This window comes from Panicum virgatum, chromosome 1K, assembly GCF_016808335.1.
Source record: "Panicum virgatum strain AP13 chromosome 1K, P.virgatum_v5, whole genome shotgun sequence".
In the NCBI taxonomy this organism is placed as follows: domain Eukaryota; kingdom Viridiplantae; phylum Streptophyta; class Magnoliopsida; order Poales; family Poaceae; genus Panicum; species Panicum virgatum.
In genome coordinates, this window is record NC_053136.1 from 15,892,819 (window position 1) to 15,914,088 (window position 21,270).

The 21,270-nt window shown below is 43.9% G+C and overlaps 1 protein-coding gene and 1 pseudogene across 1 annotated transcript; one reads left to right on the plus strand and one right to left on the minus strand.

Annotated features, from left to right (window-relative positions):
* Positions 1-444: 444 nt before the first annotated feature.
* On the minus strand, positions 445-7,175 carry LOC120653142 (annotated as a pseudogene).
* A 1,391-nt stretch (positions 7,176-8,566) lies between these two features.
* LOC120651566 lies at positions 8,567-9,350 on the plus strand. The gene has a single exon (XM_039929096.1). The coding sequence runs from the start codon at positions 8,639-8,641 to the stop codon at positions 9,281-9,283; it is 645 nt and encodes a 214-aa protein (XP_039785030.1). The 5' UTR covers positions 8,567-8,638; the 3' UTR covers positions 9,284-9,350.
* Positions 9,351-21,270: the final 11,920 nt, after the last annotated feature.

A 21,270-nucleotide genomic window follows, 5' to 3' on the forward strand; every position in this document is an offset into this window, starting at 1 on the left:
GATGGAGAATGTATTGTAACAAATATAACTTTCATCTTGCATTTTGGATTGCTACCTCTACAGTACTTAGAATTTTGCTACTATATGACAACCGATGACAAAAATGGTGTAACCTTATATTTTAAAAAAACTAGCAGCTAGCAAAACTAATAAATACAAAAAAATTACAAATGTAACATTAGGGATGGTAAGATTTAGCCGCGCAATTGCACGGGTAACACAACTTCATTTTGGTTGAAAAACAAATTGATACTATATGACAGCCGGTGACAAAAAGTGTAACCTTATATATCAAAAAAAGTTGTAGAATAAGTAACAAATAGAAAAAATAAAAAATTACAAATGTAACACTAGATATGGTAACATCTAGCTGCGCATATGGGGCTATATATGGGCAGCCAGTTTGAACCAATACTTCTAGGCTAAGGATAATATGCTGAAATCTAGGTGAAAAAGGAAAATAATCTGCTCGGGCAAGGCGGTTAATTACGAATTGAACATGAACATAGCTAAAATCGAGCTGAACTTGACGACACCCACGATCTACGAATCCTTTCACCTGTGCATATGACAAGTGAGCCATTATGCATAACCTTGTTTATTTGTTCATTCATCCCTCTAGCTCCAGCGGCTTCTTGGCACTGCTTTTCTTCATCTCCACTATTTTTATTTTCTTCTTGTGGCATGATTTGTCCAGAGTCACCATTTTCAGATCCTACTTGTTTGTTTTCGCAGAAATAGATTATCAAGGCGACCATGAGAGAAGTGGTTGAGGCAACTCCAGTGGCGATGATGAGTCCTGCAAAGCTGTCAAAGCTGAGGCTACCTGTACCAGATAAGGTGCCCACATTTTGGCAGTTGTTTTGATCTCCTATCCATTTCTTCTCGATTTGAATGATAGTGTCTCCCCCTGTTATGTTGAGGATTGCCTGTGAGATGCCACCAATTATAGGCGATCCCTTCTGCAATGCCTGAGGAAGAAGATAAACCGTTTTGTAAACTCGGGTGCCCCAGATCAGACTGTCATGATGAACTGATGTAAATCTGAAATAAAGCTGAGAGAGTGAACTTGGGTATCCCAATGTAAACTTAATAAGTACAGTTGAACTTACGTATCCAAAACCAGCAGTCTTATATATTGGCCCAACCATGGTGTATCCCTTGCAATGCTCTGCAAGAAATAGTTTGATGTATGGGATTTCACTTACAAAGGCAGCAGAATCACCAGAATCACCACTCTTGCTTCCCTTGGAAAGTGCACTGTGAAAATCTTCAAGGGTATCATAGGGCTTGATCTTTGATTTGTCAAAACCAAGGTCTTCCAAAACACCCTTAATGTAGGAGCCTCGCCCGTACCCAACGGATTGCCCAGTTTTTAGGAGTTCATTGACATTTGTTACAGTTGGTTGGAGCTGTTGGACAGTTAGCATGGATGTTAAGCTTGCAGTGTAGCATGACTTAAGTACCAAAATAAAAAACAGCCATATCACCAATACAATCAGGGAGATAACGCGTTTCACTTTCACCTTCTCTTCTGCAGGAATTACATTATGAGTTAAGATTATTTTCAGGCATCATAAATGAAAGTTCTGAAAAGAAAAAAAAAGAGTAAAGTGTACAAGCAGCCCCTAAACATGTCCAGCATTACCACATTGTCACAATGAAGTTGTTCACGCGAGGTCCAAATCCCTCTAAATAGTAGTCTTGATTCGCTTACCTGGTGGCTGGCATCTACGTGCCACCCATGTTACTTCCTCCGTCCCAAAATATAACAAATTTTTAACTTTTCAAAGTCAAACATTTTCATCTTTGACCAATAATATCTCCAAAACAATTACTTTTAAATAGAAAAAAATTACATATTATGATAGTTGGTTTCAATACGAATAAACTAATATCACTTTTATGTTGTCAATCTTTATTTTTTTTACCATCTATAGTCAAAGTTTAAAAGGTTTGACTTGGAGAAAATATAAAAATAGATATATTCTGAGATTGGGATATTACCAAATTTTCAAACTCGTGTTAATTAATAACTGTTTTAGCGAGACCCGACCATCTTCTTTTCCTCTTTATCTATCTGTCATGGTGAGAGCTCCAAGTCATTCATGGAGGGCAAAATGTGTGGCAGATGGCATAGACAAAGGCATATTTAAGTGGTGCTGCATAGGCAACAGTGGCGGAGCCAGCCCCAGCACCAAGGGGGCTCCTTCCTCTTCCTCCCTCTTCTTCTTCCTCCTTTCCCCTCTCTCCTCCTTCTTCCCCTTTGCCTCCAATGGAGTTCCTGGGGGTAGGGCTCTACCCCTGATAGGCAAGAATACACTTATAGTTGATATTTGGACCTCTAGTGACATAATTAACAAGTTTAGGGATCCAAATACACAAATTAAAAGTTTGAGGACCTATATATTAGACACCTTTGAGAACCACTGATGCATTTTGCTAAAAAAACAACCAATCAAACTCAATATTTGGTAGTATTTTGACACACACAGTGGGAGCTATTCCTTCTCGCATTTCTAAATTCGTATTGGCTTTGTATCTCTCTATACAAGATTTTTCCTCTTATTACATATGACATGTCTTATGAACTTAGTGCATTAGCGGTAATTGTACATATGATGGCAATCTTGCATTTTTAGCATTCATACTGGTTTGATAGTTCTCAATACAAGATTTGTGCCATTGTTTGGTAGCTTGTGTGCCGTAGGTAGGGGTGGTAAAAGGCCAAAAAGTTTAGCCTATAAATTTTAAGGATCGGGCTCAAAAAGGACTGGGCTCATGTTTTATATATTTTGAGCTAAGGATGATTAGGGCTGAGTTGGCTTGTGAAGAGGGCATTAGGACCATAATCCATTACCACCCCTAGTTGGAGGACATGGCTTATGAATGCAACATATTTAGTAGAAATCATACAAACAATACACATTTTTTTCCAAGTTGTGGAATTTTGCTATGTGAAAGTAACTTGCTAGGATAAAAGGCATACCAACTTGATCATTATGTTATATCTATCTAATAAATTACAGGAAAAGAGTATTGTGAAAAGCGCACTCAACTCTCTTCAAACAATGAAAAATATATCATTGTAGCCAGCTGCTGCGGAATTGGACCATGAACATCTTTGTTGCCTAGTAGCTCCAATAACCATATCACAATCCACGTGTAGATAAAAGAGCATGATGGTTCCAAACCACATATCAGGTGTCAATGGCTTCAAGAAAATCCATGCGTTCTTATTTATGCTTTCCTTGACAGGAACAACCATTGCTATCCCTGATTCAGGGTATGGCAGAGTGAAGTCAACGTACAAACTTCTGTTGTACCTAATTGTTATGTCTCCAACTGCTATGTCATACTTCTGTCAGAGTGTAAAAGAAATTGTTTAACCAAGTGTGAGTAAAAGAAATAAGGTGTGTGGGTGTGGGTGGGTAAGGGGTGTCATGCAAAAATACCATAGAAGTAATGAATGGTTTCTATTATGGTCTTGGTCCCATTTACTAAACTAACATGGTTTTGGAAGTGGAACTAAAGTAGGCTGTTTAATTTTAAGTCACACCATGATATAAGAAATACCTGCTAGTGGAAAGCCTAAACTTGTGCAACTTGTACTTTGGACTCGAAAAAGGTAAACATGCAAAGTATGGCTTACCTTAAGATAAACTTGGTACACAAAATCATCATAGCTTGAACTTACATTCTCTGTGGTGTTAAATACTATGTATTCATAAGGTAGTGCATAAGGAAGTCTCTTTACCGCCTCTTCAAATATGTCAATTGCAAGGCCACTTGCTTTAACCACACCTGTGTGGGAGTCTTCACTGGCATCTATGTATTTTGAACGTCCTCCACTTACTACACCAACTTGAAGCTTCTTTCCATTTGTTGGAATTTCCCAGCCTCTCGGCACCTCTATAGATTCTCTTGGCCAGATCACTATATTCAAATTATGTGTGGTGCTCACATATGTTTTGTTTGTTCTCCTTTGATCTGATATATATGAAATTCCATTTTGTGCGGTCCAAAACCCAATTACTCTTTGTGCTTTTCCAACTACATTTATTATCTGAAACATGGAAGCATGGAGCCCCCCATCTGAAAGGTCAAAGTAACCACTTAAGCCTTCAAACTTGATTTGCAAGATCGCCTTTAGAACCGCTGGACCGTTTCTTGAATATTTTAAGGTTCCTAAACATGTGGAGTTTTTCGGTGCAGGCAGTCTCTGAAATTTGGTTTCAGTAACCTTTGCCTTTTCTGCTGCTTGTGCTACTGCCCAAATCGTATCATAGCTCCAGAGTCCAAAAATGCTTAATTTCAATGTTGGGTCATTGGATGATCTTTCCGGGACCTCATATACCATCTCATGGTGAAATTGTCAAGTTCTGTTGATTTAGGAACATAGACCTCAATCCCCAAGGCACCATTCATTGCTTCCCCGACTGAAGGATTTAGGGAATCTATGAGATTTGCTAGTCCATCTGTTATGATCCAAACAAATCCTTTGCTCATCATGCCTATTTCCTTTGCTTTTGTGAATAAGAGGGAGCCCAAGGAGGCGGACATGTGCACAACAAAGACCCTTGTTTGCATTGTCATCAGCTTGTAGAGTTCTTTGGTAATTTGTTCCCCTGTTGCTAATTCATCTATTGCACTTCGATATGGAATATGGGCATCTGTTCCTTCAAGGACACTGACAAAGTCTAGTATAATACCTCTACCATAATCGTTGTCTACGTATATAGGCACCACCTCCCTCCATCCATAGGTCTTGATTATGGAGGCGATGCTGCTCACTTGTGCAGAGTCACAGGCTATTGCTTGAACAAAATATGGAAGACAACGGGAAGATAAAGATTTGCTTGTTTCTGTGAATGAGATAATTGGAACCTGATACTTATTCCCGAGAGCTGATATGAACACAGCTTGAGAAGATTTCTGTGGGCCAATGATAGCTTGGACATTGTAGTTCTCCAGCAAGTCAAGAACTGTAGAATTGCATAGAGAGAGTTAGAGACAGGCTTCAACTTTTTTATGGAAGCAAAGTTCCTATATTCAGGCACTCTACACCTAGAATTGAAGAACTTGGAATAGCTCTACCAAAGTAGTACTCCCTCCGTTCCAAAATGTAGGTCGTTTTGACTTTTTTAAATTCATATATTTTGCTATATACCTAGACATATGTTATATCTAAGTGTATAGCAAACATTATGAATCTAGAAAAGCCAAAACGACCTACATTTTGGAATGAAGGGAGTATTCGCGAGAGATGGATAGATTACTAAAATTCATTCACTACATGGTTTGGCTTTACTTATGGCAATGGAACATATAAAAAAGGTTGTTCCTTTAAGGTTGAATTGACTAAAATATCAACAACATAAAGCTATTGCTATATTCATTTCAATCAATTATAAAATGCAACGATACACATTACTTTGTTTTCTTGCCACTGGTGCATTACCTGCAGTGAAAGAACAATAGAAATTACAAAAATTAGGTGCCACTAGACATAAACATTTTCCTTTCCCATTGCATGAGTGGTCTTAGACATGTTTGGCAATATACCTTGGCACTGTACTTCAGAAAAACCACTTGTTTCATGAAATGCATCGACGGTGCTTGTTTTGTCCATTAAGAACTACTATTGATTCCTTAAAGGGTATATGGTTAATTTTATCTACGGTGTTGAAAGTTCATATTTAACAGTTTATAATTTGCCCCACTCACTTCTATAAAAAATGATTTACCACGATCTTTTTTAAGCACCTCCGAGGCAGACAGGAATTTCAACCGTCTCATTTGTTATTAACCGAGACCGCTACGACAACCGCCTCGCAAAATATATTAATCGAGGCGGACACTATTAAATGCCCGCCACGGTAAAATATATTAACCAAGGTGATCATCCTAACGTAACTACCTCGATTAATAGTTAATTGAGGCGAGCATTGTAACTCAACCACCTCGGTAAATCAGGCCCAGTCCGCTAGCCCAAAAGACCCAGTTGCAAGCACACAAATATATATACAAGATTTAAGGTTTCTCACACTCATTCCTCTCCTCCCTCTCCGAGTAAAGCCAGTGCCGCCCTTTTTCTCCCTCCAAGGCGGCGCATGAGCTTCAACCTCTCTAGCCGATACATGTCCGCCGCTGCGAGCAAGTGCTGGAATAGCCCGGTCCTCGCCGCCACTGTCAAAGAGCTCCTTAGCTCCTCATCTCCCGAAAGCCATGGGTGGGATGCCCTGCAACCTGATGCAGGTCAGCGACATGCTCGTGGTGGATCCGAGGAGCTGCGCTTCCTAGACTGGCGAGCGGGCGACGAGGACGGCCCAATGTGCGCGGAATGTCTCGCCGCCGACCAAGAATGTGACGGGCGGGCAACGGGCTCCCTCCCTCCCGGATCTGGTGGCTATTGCAGCGGGGGGGGGGGGGGGGAGCTCCCTCCCTCCTGGATCTGGCGGTTGCGGCAGCGGGCTCCCTCCCTCCCGGATCTGGCGGCGGGATTGGGATGGGCTCGACGAGCTTTTTTATTTTCTTTATTTTATTATCTGAGGCGGGCAGCAAACTGCCTTGTAAAATAGGTGATTTACTGTGACCTTGCATCGAGGCGGTTGCAAAAAATGCCTTAGTTAATCGTTTTTACCAACCTCGCTTAAGATTTTTGTAGTAGCGATTGTTACCACATAGGGAATTGTAGAACTGGCTAAACTGAAGCACACCAATAGATGGATTTAGTGTTTTGATGCTACGCAACCATTTAAATGGAGAGAAACAGCTGTATAGACTTTCAAGTTTCAAATGGTTTGTTGTGTTCAAAAGACTAAACTTCCAAAATATCAAGAGTGCAAACTGTACATAATCAAGTAAACGCGTACTCTATCAAGTGTCAAAATCCATATCTGAGGATGAAACTTACCTGCAGATGCAGCTTGGACATCATCACTCATAGAGTCCCTGATGTGGAGGACAAGCCGCGTGGTGTAGTTCAGATGGACAGCATAGAAATCTTCGACAGCAATTAAAATGCTCGTATGTGCTACCTTGCCCACCGCTGTCCCCATATCGAGTATTACGCCTACATGGAACTCTTCTTCTTTGTATTCTATAGCATTTTGGGCAATTGTTGAGCTGAATGCCCAGAATAGGAACACGACGATCTTAACTCCTGTCTGCATCTCTTGAACTGCGACTTTTGCATATGGATTGTTCTGCACTAGTGCACTAGTTATAGATGCATAACTTGAGTCAAGTCTCTGTTAGACCACTAGTTCATTCTGATCAAAGTTTGTGTCTTCGTCGAAATTCCTATCAAGAATTCAATTGTTGCTCTCCCAGTTGAGGTTTTCTTCATGGCCAGTGGCTCGCTATCTTCTTAGTTTTCAAAGGCTCAACTACATAACAGTGATGTGTCATTGTATTGTGCAGTCTCATACTGGACCACAGGGATCTAAGTCCTCAAAGTTGAACGCTGGAGTCTCGTGTGGGTGCAAATGAAATTTCATTGTGATTTTCAGTAGGAGACCGGACTGCTCGCTCAGTGATAACGGTGTGAATCAGTCAGCGGTATTGGAGCCTTGACCTAACACGGTCTGAATAAACGGAAGGGCCAGTTTACATCCTTGAACTATCATATAAGTCAGATTTCAACCTTCAACTACAAAACCGGATAACAGAGACCATCCAACTATTGAAACTTGGCAAGTTTAGCCCTTAGGGTGGTTTGGTTTTTCATTTTATAAGTTAAAAATATTCAAATTTAAACTAAAAATTCATAAGTAATTCATTTTAAATTAAAAAATATGAAACCAATATCAAAATTTTTCTAAAAATATAATCTATCTATTGGCACTCTAATTCTCAGTTATTTGATCCAATTTCTTTTATTTTCCTAGTAATTATTTGGTTGTAGTTATGCTTCTTATTATTGACTAAATGAAATTCAAATATATTAATAATATATAGGCTGCATTTTTAGAAAAATCTGGGTACCCATTTCATAATTTTCCAATTTAAAATGAATTAGTTTTGAATCGTGGAGGTAGCTTTTTTCATGTTGCACATTGATGAATTTGATGTTGCAATAGTGTTGTTTTGATGTTGCACGAATTTAAATGGATGTTACATAAAACAGAGCTATGATGTTGTGGTAGAAATTTATTCTTCTCATTCGGATATGTTTGATACATTTCAGTATGTGCTTTTGATGTTGCAAACATTGATATTTATGTTGCAAGAGTGCATTTTCAATATTACGACGGAGCGTCCGATGAGAGATTTCCCTTCAGACTTCCGGGCGCCAGCAGTACCAGCTCCATATATATAAATTCGCAATAAGCAAGGATGGGACGATTTTACTTTGGTTCATAACAACATATTATATTAATTTATGGCTAAATGTCAGCAAAACATAAATGATTTATTAGGTGAAGAATAGAAAAGGAACATTGAAGTTACTAGTTCAGCATCATCATAAACGCCACCGAACCCTTTCTATTTAGAAATATATCTACATACAATGAGGCATTGAACCTCCATGAATCCATGATCACCCACTCACTACTTACCACAGCTGCCTACCACTTCACCTGCACCATTCTCGCTCCTACCTCTCTTCCAACCACCCAGCACTCAGCCTCCGATGATCAGGTGCACCGGTGCCATGGGCGGCAGCGGCGCCGTCGTGAAGCCCCCGTCGCCGCGCCTCCTCTGCACGCTCATCTCGTGCGGCATTGCCAGCACCCTCGTCGCCGCTGCCCTGCTCGCCGTGACGCTGGCCGTCTACCGCGTCCGCGAGCCCGTGATGACGATGAACTCCATCTCCCTCAAGGACCCCGGCGCCGCCGCCGCGTATTCCTCGTCGCCGTCCTCGTCGACGCCGCCGCCGCTCCCGAGCCTGACGGTGGTGGCGGACGTGTCGGTGAGGAACCCGAACGCGGCGTCGCTGCGGTACGGCGCAACGGAGACGTCGGTGTACTACCGCGCGCGGCAAGTCGGGGAGGCCACGGGGCCTCCAGGCACGGCGCCGGCGCGGCGGACCGTGCGGATGAACGTGACGGTGGACGTCGCCGTGGGCGCGCTCCTGGGGGACCCGGCGTTCCTGGGGGACGTGGCGGCGGGCGCCGTCGCGGTGGCCACGGCCACGCGGGTGCGCGGGCGCGTCGCCGTGCTGGGCGGGCTGGTGCGCCGCCGCGTGGTGCTGGAGATGAACTGCACCGCGACGATCGCCGTCGCCGACATGTCCATCAGCGACCAGAGCTGCGAGCAACGCGTCCGGTTGCGATAGACGACGAAGGTAGCAAGTGCACTGGATGTCTGGATCGACGTGCAGCAGGTAGTTTAGCAGCAGCGCGTCCCTAGCTTATGTGCGTTCTCATGCATCGCCGTATGATTACTAATGATGTCAATACAGTACGTGATAATAACGTTGATCATCAGCTTGTACACCATTGATTTGGTGTCCATAATTATTTCATAATTAGTAAAATGCATCCAGGGTCCCCAAACTTGAATTGCTACGTCAGTTAGGTCAAAATGCACGTTTGGGTCCCTAAATTGTTTGAAGGGATCCATCCAAACCACAAATGTGCCACGTGAGCTCTTAGCGTCGACGTGGCATGCCACGTGGTGCCACACTAATGAACATTTATAAAAATCACTTTGCATTGTCTTATCTTCTCGTATTTGGTCGTTTTTCTCTATCCATTTCTCTCTTCTTCCCGGCATCGTTCCCCAGCCTCTCCCCCTTTCTTTCTTCTCCTGGCTGGAGACAAGCCGAGCTCCCTCCGTCGCGCCCCCCCCCCCTCTTCCCCCTCCTCCTCCCTATGTTGTCCCCATCATTGCCACCCGTTGGCGGCCGCAGCTCATGCAGGCCGCCGCCACCTCCTCCGTCGCCATAGCATTTGACCGCCGCGACATCCTCGACGGGAACACCGCGCTCCACCTCATGGTCTGTAACAGCTCGAAAATTCATATTCCTAATCACCTCCTAATTATTATTTTTTTCTCATAATTTTCCAAGCAACCAGTAATCTTCCGTCTTCCCTAATCCCTCTTACTCTCCCTTCTTCTGTCTAAACTCACGCACAAGCAAGCCGCACATGCTTGCACACTATGTTGTTTCCATGCCGCTGCAACTCACCGAACCCGGCCCTCCTACCGTCCTCGCTCGCGCTCGAAGCACGCCGCACGCGCGACACGCCGGCCCCACGACGTGACTGCACGATGACACCGGCACCACGCCGTGCCGCCCATCGCCGCGTCCCCACCTTGCCCACACCGCTGCAGCGTCCTCACCGGCTTTGCCACCTCGACGCTCACGCCCTCAACGCTGCCGTCGCCTCCACCACAATGCTGATTTCCACTCCTACGCTCGCGTCCGACAGCATCGACGCAGTTGAGCCAACGTTGTGGCTCTAGTATTCCCTGCCTAAATTCTACTATGTTGCAGTCCACCCAATCAGGCCATTGTGTCCTTCCTGCGTGCATGCTGATGCACAGCTACACCATACTAATGGGCAGCATGCTGCATGGCATGTTCCATTCCTCACCTTACGTGTTTGCATGAACGTTAAGCTTGCACACGTAGCTGTAGCAATGTGATTACTTGACCTTGCATGCCGGACTCATCCCGTCCTCGACGCTTGCTTGCATCCCAGCATGCCGAACTCTGCTGCCGTGCCCCTAGCTTGTAGTGCCCCGAGCATCCCGCTGACAGCCTTCATGCACCCCACGACGCACCGTCAACCCGGCCTCGCCACTGTCCGACTGTCCATGAACAGCAATGCCATTGATGGCGTACTGTCGAGACTCCGGCCGAGATTTTTTCCTCGCGAACTGCCTTTCCCTGCCTTTAAATCGAACCAGCGCCCCTCCGTGACGCCTCGCACTGCCCGTGCTCGTTGCCGTGCGCCACAGCCCTGAGCCAAGCTCATCTTCCTCCTCCTGCCGACTCACAAACCACCGTCAATCTCCACGACGAAGGCCGCGCCTGTCGATTCGACCAGCAGGTGAGTGAACCGAGACCTCCAGCTACCTCCGGATACCACGCCCCTGACTTCCCCCTCCCTCCACCAAGCTCGCCCCGAGCTACCGCAGTCATGGCCATGGCACAAGCCGCAGCTGCCGCCTGCCTTGGTCTCCACCCAAATCACCGGCCGAGACAGACTTTGTTGACCCAAGGATCCTTTTTCCCTCACTCCCCAGTCACCCTCTTCCTCTCTCCTGTGTTGATTTTGAGCTCCCAGCAACTCCCATGGCGAGCGGAGGTGTGAGAGACAGAGTGCTCCTGTCTGTCCTCTCCCTCGATCCTCTACTGATAAGGACTGTAGTGCTAAAACAATATCCTACCGCAAGCCCAAGTGACAAAGCCCACTGACCGGTTTTGTTTTCCACTTAATCACGGCCTATTAAGTTCCAGAACCAGCCCATAAGGTGCTAAGTCAGCAGCCCACGCAACCCAGATTAATACCTGTTAACTATTTATTTTCGTAACTATCAAACCAGCCACCTTATAAAACCAATATCTCAGCCATTTCAACTCCGTTTAATCTGATTCTTTTTCCTAAATTAATCTAAAATCAAACTCTATCAAATACAACTATATTTGTATAATATATTGATGTATGTGCTCTGTTTGTTTGCGTACGATGAAGTAGAACCGGTTCCAGAGGAGAACCCGGAGGAACCAGGAGACCCGGAAACTGCCGCCACCGACGCGTACGAAAGCGAAGGCAAGTCTCATCGATCCTTTACGTTAACCATGATTGATCCTAAGTGAGGTTAAATAAAACTTGATAGACATAGGGAAGACATGAGATGAAACACTGAGAGAATGAGAGAAACCACGGGATGAAGCCATGTTGCATGCTGATTTACTACCGGACCTGCATGTTATTAGATTTTGTTAAATGATGAAATTGGGTTGGTAACGAGACCAGGGCAGTGTGGAATGTGTTGGTGCAAGCGCTACCGTGGTGGTAGACTTGCGACCGAGCTCTGTCGTGGTGACATCTCGAGTTTGGTTGGTTATAGTTGTTGGCTGCCCTGATGAACCTTAAGGACCGTGTGTTGTGGTGCCATCTCACCTAACCTACTTTCAGTACGACCACATGAGCTTGTATGGGCAAGCCTTAGCCTAATCCCACTGGCTAACCTGGTAGTCGTCCGAGGTGGTTATGTTTGGAGCGAGACCTGGATTGGTCAAGACCCGGGGGTTTGTGGGAGACTAGTCGGGGTTGAGCCACGGCTGGGTGTCGGTTATGACGGAGCCGTCTCTGGACGGTAAAGTGCATGTGGGTAAAGCGTACAACCTCTGCAGAGTGTACAATCCATTCGAATGGTCCGTGTCCTCGGTTTGGACAGGTTACGGTGTGGACATCTCAACTAGTTGAGCCACCTAGCCTATGAGATGGATGACTGGTTGGGTTACCTTTAATACTACATTTGTTATTTATTCTGGTTGATTAATGGACCTATGCATATTAATCTGTAACTTCCACCCCGTAAGAGTGAGGTGGGACTTGCTGAGTACTTTCGTACTCAATCCTTGTTGATTATTTTTTTCAGAGGATCCTGACTTTGTGCCTGAAGATTTTGAGTAGATCGTGTCCGCACCCAAGGTGATCGAGTGGAGCCATGATGGACGAAGAGCTAGTCTTGCATGTCGTTATGCTAGTTGTTATCCTATGGTTGTTCTGTGTAGCTTTGTGTTGTCACCTTACTCCTCATGTACGTGTTAAATAAAGCTCTGTATGACTCTGGACTCCACTTGATGTAACATGTATTATGCCGGAGACCTTATTCGGTAATTAATACATGGTTTAGCCTTGATCTTCGGGTCGGGGCGCTTCAGGAGGTATCAGAGCCATGCTTGGCTGTAGGACACGAACCGATAGTGAACGAAGATCATAGGAGCCCTAGGATGGTCAATCCTTAAAACCCTTTTACTCTTTAAAACTTTATCCTTGTTATGCTAACCCTACCCTTGAAAATCAGATGGCGGATGACTGGACCACCACCTACTGCATCAACGAAGATGGATTCCCCAGGGTGCTTTATGCTGCCACGGTGCGACTTGGTATTCCGGAACGACCGGAGTACGTGGGTCGCGAGTTCATGGAGCAGGGTGTAGGATCAAGAACACCGACTAGAGGGGGGGTGAATAGGCGGTTTAAAAACTAAACCCAACAACACTAGAGAAATTTAATTAGTAACAAAGGAAAGCCCTATGTCAAGCTATTACAATCTCTACATGGGTTTGCAACCTAGGGTGACAAGACACGAATTAAGCTCTAGTAAAGTAAATTGCTCAAAGTAAAGACAAGAATAAAAGAGAGCAAGAGTAGTAACCGAGCTTGACACAAGAATATATCCCGTGGTGTCGATGACTTGCCGGTCACCCCTAATCCACGTTGAGGTGGATTCCAAGAATCAACCGCTCCTCTATCAAGAACCTCTTGATCTTGAGCCGGCTTGAATCAAGGAACCGCTCCACACCTCGATTCCACTAGAGTTGCTCTTCACCACTCCGGTGAGGTGAGCACAAGACCTCTCACAACCGAAATCGGGGCTCCTCAACAATCTCCTTGGAGGTGCTCCACGAAATCCACTTCTCCAAGCCGTCTAGGGAGCGGCAACTCCCAAGAGTAACAAGTTGATGACGCTTGCTTGAAGTTTCCCTAATGCCACAAAGCTCAAACTCTTGATGCAATGCACTAGGAAGCTCTCACACTCTTAAAAATGCAATCTCTAAGCAAGTGTGTGTGAGAGAGGGATGCCTTAGCTCTAATGTGTCAAGAATGCTATCCAAAATGGCCAAGAGAGACACCCAATGGCCGGGCATTGGGTATATATAGACATCCCTCCAAAAACTAGCCGTTACACTCTTTTCTGCGAAGTCGCGGACCGTCCGCGATTCAAAAACCGGACTGTCCGCCGTTATAAACCAGTGAGTCAGAGTGCATTTAATGCATGTCAGAACTAGCCGTTAAGCCCTGGCGGACCGTCCGCGCCCCAGTGGAGGACCGTCCGCAGTTAAGAGTTCCAACCCCACCAGAGACTAACATCGTCTCTGGAACAACTTTGAGATTAGCCTGCGGACCGTCCGCGCCTCAGGAGCGGACCGTCCGCAGTTTAACTTTGAAGCCCACACCAGAGAGACACCCTTTCTGGTAAAAAATGAAATACAGTAGCGGACCGTCCGCCCACCTGGGCCGGACTGTCCGCCAGCCCACCAGAGCCTCTGCAAGCTCTCTGGAACGATCGCGGACTGTCCGCCCCTCTGGGCCGGACAGTCCGCCAGCCCACCAGAGCCTCTGCAAGCTCTCTGGAACGGGCGCGGACTGTCCGCCCCTCAGGTGCGGACTGTCCGCCGTTACTCAGTGAGCTCGAACTTAGTCTATTTCAAAACTTTTCAAAACGCCGTTAGCCCTCATGCATGCAACTAGACATTTTGAGCAAAATGGCACTAAAGACCCGTCAAGCATGAGTACACAACCCCTCTTGATAGTACGGCTAACTATCCAACAAATCCGGTCACTTTTCATCCACTAAACGCCTTGTGACCGGTAAAATGTAAAAGCCCTATTTTATACCTTTGCCTTGAGCCCGAGCTTTACTCATCATCTCCAAAACTCCATACGTTCACAACCAAATGTCTTTCATCCGTGAATCAACCTATACTCATCTTCTCAAATGAAATCGTTAATCCACAAACCGTTGTCATTAATTACCAAAACTAGAATTAGGGGCCTAGATGCTTTCAATCTCCCCCTTTTTGGTAATTGATGACAACACTAAATTTTGGAGTGATAAAAGTTTTCAAGTCAACTTTATACACTAGGCATAAGGTGGACTTGGAATTGAACTTTGGAAGAACTTACTCATTTTCTTGAAAATTTCAGAATATGGTATGAATAAATTCACCAAGTTCGATGAGTAGAGAGAACTCCCCCTTGATATGTGCATATAAGTTTTCATGAATACCAAGAGCACATATATATATTTGAGAATTTTGACAGAGTTTTCCCTACAAGTGGAAATCGAGGCATACAAGATACAATAGATATATGATATGAAAGTTTAGCATGGTTAGCACGACCTCACAACCACAAGATGAACATAAATAGATAAGAGTAGCGCAAACTAACATAGTTCATCACACATTACAAACCAAGGTTCAAATCCAAACACAAGTCTCAAATAGAGTTCATGAAAGACACAAATATATAAAACATGTGAGGCAAGCGGAAGCTGAAAACGAATGATCTCCATAAGAAGTCCATGAGCTCCCCCTAGATCCAGGCACTCCAAAGCTCCTTCTCCCCCTTTGGCATCAATTGCCAAGAAAGTCAAACGGCTGGTGGAGGAGGTGGCGGTGGGTAGAACGGCTGGTGCGGATAGAACTCTGGAGGCGGCACTGGAGCTGGAAACACTGAGTAGAAATGATCAGAAAACCCTGTGAAGGCTGTGCTGAAAGCATCAAAGCGCTGCTCTAGCTGCTCCTGTCTCTGCTCAAGCTGCTCAAACTGCTCAGAGGAGGGCAAATCCTCAAAACGTGAGTCAAGGGCTGCTATATCTGAGTGTAAGCTCTCATGAAACCCCTGCATCTGAGTCATCATGGGCTGGAACATCTGCTGCTGCATGTTCTGAAAGTTGAGGTTCATTTGATTCTGCATCTGACTAGCCAACCCCGCAATCTGAGAGGACATGCTTTCCTGCATGGATGCAAAGTATGGATCAAAGTAGCCAGCTGGAGGAGCCCACTGCTGCTGTGCTGGAGGATGCGGTGGTGGCATGGCATGCTGAGCTGCAGCTGCTCCCATATGAGCATCATCATCACTATCATCTTGCCCCTGTGCTTCGGCATCCATATCATCTCCAGGGAAGGGAGTCAAAGGCCTCAAGAGAAAAGCATTGTCATTCTTGAATGGCCTGAAAGGAGTGTGCTTGCTTTCACATAACCCTCTGAAGCTAGTCTTAACCTTGATGATGGACATAATGTATGGAGCAAAGTACAAGTTCATCTCCATGTTAAGCCTCAAGTCTGCAAGCTGATCCATGATAAGAGCAATGACATTGATTCTATTTCCATTCATGACATGAGATATCACATTCCAATAGTGTCCTCTAATCTTGTCCTTGTTGCCACTCTTAGGCATGAATGTGACTCTAGCAATCTTATTGATCACTGCAGGATGATACCTCAGACCCTGAGTGCCCCCAAAAGTTCTAGCAATTCCAAGATGTGCAGGCTCATAGAACATGGGATAGTCATTCTCATCTAGAGGGTTTTCTAACACAATATTCATACTTTGCTCACTAGTGATGAGATTATAATCCAATTCATTTGCTTCAGCAAACTGTGCAAATGTAGCACCATAGGTTCTTTTCCCAGTTGTCCACCTAAAAGTTTCCTCAACCATGTTGATCTCTAGGGTGGCATAGAACTGGCGTATCACAGTTTCATTCCAATCACACCTATGCTGCAGAAAATTTGCTAACCCCATTTGCTGAAATCTATCTACTAGATCAGTCATGACTTGTTGTTGTCTCATGCAGCCTATGTCAATGGTCTGATGTTTGAATACATTTTTCTTAACTAGATGACCAAAGTAAACATCTTTTTGTACCTCAGTTTTGAAGAAAAGAATGTTGGTGTCACGAGGTAAGCTGAATTGATCCACTGCTCTTGCATTGGCATAGCTCTCTGCAGTCCACTGACGGCTAGGTAGATCTAGCCCCATTAAATCTGTAATATCATCATCAACCCCTTCAGTCTCTTCCTCTGAAGACTCATCACCTGCATCTCCTACTGAAGAAGCTGCAGCCATCTCACTGACATTTGGAGCATAGTCCACATCATCCGAGTCATCACTGTCTCTTTGTCTTTTGGAAGACATAGCCTTCTTGATTTTAGAAGCTACCTTGATGATCTTCCGGGGTGGCCTGAGATCAGGATTTAACCATAAGAACAATTACTAAAGCAATAGAATGAATCCTTAATGATAACTCAATTCAGCACTGATCTGAAAATCTGATACTAGCGGACCGTCCGCACTTCTGAACGCGGACCGTCCGCGGTTCATGAACTACCACGGCGGACTGTCCGCGTCCAGCAGGCGGACTGTCCGCGACCCATCTGTTCTGCGCAGGAACACAAAATCGCCCTCATCTTTGATTCATCCACATTTTGAGTTTTGATTCAAATCCACCAACCAAAATTAAACTATAGTATCTCCTCATCACTAGGAATAAGATCCCCCAAGTATTTTCAAGAATCCATGGCCAAAAAATAGATCGGAGCATCTAACCCTAACTCTTTCCAATAAAGAAATCCAAGAACAAGAGTTAGGGATTCATTGAAATACCGCGAGGACATGATGCACTATCTTGAGAAGAGTCCGGGGATGTGCTCGGACCGTCCGGGAACCACTCCAAAAGGGCTTGACCTTGTCGTCTTCCCCACGTGCTTGAGAGAGAAAGAGAGAGACACTTTTGGAGTATGTGTTCGGTTTGGTGGGGGAGGTGAGGGGGACACCCAATATAAGTCAAGTCTGGCCGACCCCACAATTCTGTCCAGTCGCGGACTGTCCGCGGTACTTTGGCGGACCGTCCGCCTTTGAAATTTTTTTTTTACTGCAACTGACTGAACTTCCTCTGCCCAACATGCGCGGACCGTCCGCGGTCCTTTTGCGGACTGTCCGCAATGAATTTCTGCAATTGACAACTTCTCTGCAGAGCCTCTGGTGAACAAGTTCAATTAACGGCGGACTGTCCGCCTATTACCCGCGGACCGTCCGCGCTACCAAAAATCTGACAAGTCTGAATTCTGCCAATTTTCTCAATTCCAACTCCAATTTGGGATCATTGCTCATACAAAAATCCAAAAATCTCAAATATTGCATGAAAACCTTCAAACGACTTATATGAGCAAGTTTCAACAAGAATTCAAAAATAAATCGAGTAGAATCATGAAAACTCATAAATGGCTCAAAAATACCTCAAAAATTCATAAAAATGAAATAAGAAGTGCATGAAAGAACCATATGCCACATGTGCTAGTTTTCAAGCCACATTTGAGAAGTCAATGATATTTAACTCATTTCTCAACTTGCAAAACCGAGATTCATCCAAAGGCTTGGTAAAAATATCGGCTAATTGATCATCCGTGCCAATACCATCAATCTTGATATCACCCTTGTTCACATGATCTCTAAGAAAATGATGGCGGATATCAATATGCTTGGTTCTTGAATGTTGAACCGGATTAGAGGCAATCTTCACGGCACTTTCATTATCACACAACAAGAGAATTTCATCAAATTTCACACCATAATCTACAAGAGTTTGCTTCATCCATAATAATTGAGCACAACAACTTCCGGCCGAGATATATTCCGCTTCGGCGGTTGAAAGAGCCACGGAATTTTGCTTCTTTGATGACCATGATACAAGTGATCTTCCAAGAAATTGACAACCACCGGAAGTGCTCTTCCTATCAACCTTGCACCCCGCATAATCCGAATCCGAGAATCCAACCAAATCAAAATGAGCACCCTTGGGATACCATAAGCCAATATTAGGAGAATATTTCAAGTATCTCAAGATCCTCTTGACGGCGGTCAAATGACATTCTCTAGGTGCGGCTTGAAATCGTGCACACATGCAAACACTAAACATGATGTCGGGCCTAGATGCGGTCAAATAAAGCAAACTACCAATCATAGAACGGTAAAGCTTTTGGTCAACCGGGTTACCTCCCTCATCTAGGTCGAGATGCCCATTTGTGGCCATAGGAGTCTTGATTGGTTTTGCATCTTCCATTCCAAATTTCTTCAAGATATCCTTCACATATTTTGATTGACACACAAAGGTGCCTTCCTTGAGTTGCTTGATTTGAAGTCCAAGAAAGAAACTCAATTCACCAATCATGGACATCTCAAATTCCCTAGACATCATTTCACCAAATTCCTCACAAAAACTTGGGTTAGTTGAACCAAAGATAATATCATCGACGTAAATTTGACAAACAAACAAGTCTTTACCAATATCTTTAGTGAACAAGGTAGTATCAACCTTACCAATTTTGAAGCCCTTAGAGATAAGAAAATCCCTCAATCTTTCATACCAAGCTCGTGGAGCTTGCTTAAGACCATAAAGAGCTTTAGAGAGCTTGTATACATGATTTGGCTTCTTGGGATCTTCAAAACCGGGAGGTTGCTCAACAAAAACAAGTTCACTAATTTTGCCATTCAAGAAAGCACTTTTCACATCCATTTGAAAAAGTTTAATGTTGTGAGAGCAAGCATAAGCTAATAAAATTCTAATAGCTTCTAATCTAGCAACGGGAGCAAAAGTTTCACCGAAATCCAAACCTTCGACTTGAGTGAAGCCTTGAGCGACCAATCTTGCCTTGTTCCTCACAACCATTCCATCTTCATTTTGCTTGTTTCTAAAGACCCATTTAGTGCCAATAACATTATAATTCTTGGGCCTCTCAACTAAATCCCAAACTTGATTCCGGGTGAAATTATTTAATTCTTCATGCATAGCATTCACCCAATCCGGATCTCTCAATGCTTCATCTACACGGTTAGGTTCAAGAAAAGATACAAAAGAATAATGTTCACAAAATGAAGCAATGCGAGATCGAGTTTGGACACCCTTACTAATATCACCCATGATTTGATCCACCGGATGATCCTTTGCAAGAACATGATGAATTCTTTGAGGAATAATGGGTTCTTGAGTTGATGAAGAAGGTGCACTAGATGAACCAACTTGATCTTGTACTTGAGAATCATCATTACTTGAATCTTGTATATTTTGTTGTGCTTGATCATTTGAGATAGAAGTTGAAGGATTAACTCTAATAGAGATAGAAGGACCAACTTCATCTTCATCTTCTTCTCTTGGTCTAACATCACCAATTGACATATTTTTCATTGCATTCCTCAAACCATCACTTCTCACATCATCAAGATTTTCTTGTTCATTGTGAGACCCATTGGTTTCATCAAACTCAACATCATATGCTTCTTCAACAATGCCATGTGTTTTGTTGTAGACCCGATAAGCCTTGCTACTAGATGAATATCCAAGAAGAAAACCCTCATCACATTTGCTTTGAAACTTTGATAACCGAGTTCCCTTCTTGAGAATATAGCATTTGCAACCGAACACTCTAAAATATGATATATTTGGCTTCCTTCCAATGAGCAACTCATATGGGGTCTTGTTATGAAATCTATGGCAATACAATCTATTTGAGGCATGACAAGCCGTGTTGATTGCTTCGGCCCAAAAACTGTCCGAAACATTATACTCGGAGAGCATTGATCTTGCCATATCAATCAAGGTTCTATTTTTCCTCTCAACAAGACCATTTTATTCCGGAGTGTACTTGGTTGAGAATTCATGTTTGATTCCTTTCTCATCACACCATTCCTCAACTCTTGTGTTTCTAAACTCACTTCCATTGTCACTCCTTACTTTCTTCACCTTAAGCTCAAATTCATTTTCGGCCCTTGTAAAGAATTTCTTGAAAGTGTCATATGTATCGGCCTTGTCATGAAGAAAGAAAACCCATGTATATCTTGAGTAATCATCTACTACCACAAGACAATAGCAATTTCCACCAATACTTCTATAAGTTGTAGGACCAAATAAATCCATGTGCAATAATTCCAAAGGTCTCTCGGTTGACATGACACTCTTAGTGGGATGAGTATTTGCAACTTGCTTTCCGGCTTGACATGCACTACAAAGCTTATCTTTATCAAACTTCACATTCTTCAAGCCAACTACTAAATCATGCTTCAAAAGTCGGTTGAGTTGTTTCATGCCAACATGACCAAGCCTTCTATGCCATAACCAACCCAAAGATGATTGAGTGAATAAGCAAGTGGACAAATTTGCCTCTTTAGTTGCAAAATCCACAAGATATACATCCTCATGTCTAAATCCCGTAAAGATGTGATCTTTTCCATCCAAGCTAGTCACTACAACATCATCTTTAGTGAAACTACACTTATATCCAAAATCACAAAGTTGAGTGACCGCTAAGAGATTAAACTTGAGAGAATCAACTAACAATACATTTGAGAGAGAATGATTGCTTGAGATAGGAATTGTACCAACTCCTTTGACTTTGCCCCGGCTATTGTCACCAAAAATGATGTCACTATAGCCACCCACATTCTCATCTAGAGAGGAAAACATCATTTGATCTCCGGTCATATGTTGAGTGCATCCACTATCAAGCACCCAATG

Bases quoted from the DNA above. Each gene is read 5' to 3' on its own strand.
- LOC120651566 (XM_039929096.1), top strand. From the start codon at position 8,639: ATGATCAGGTGCACCGGTGCCATGGGCGGCAGCGGCGCCGTCGTGAAG.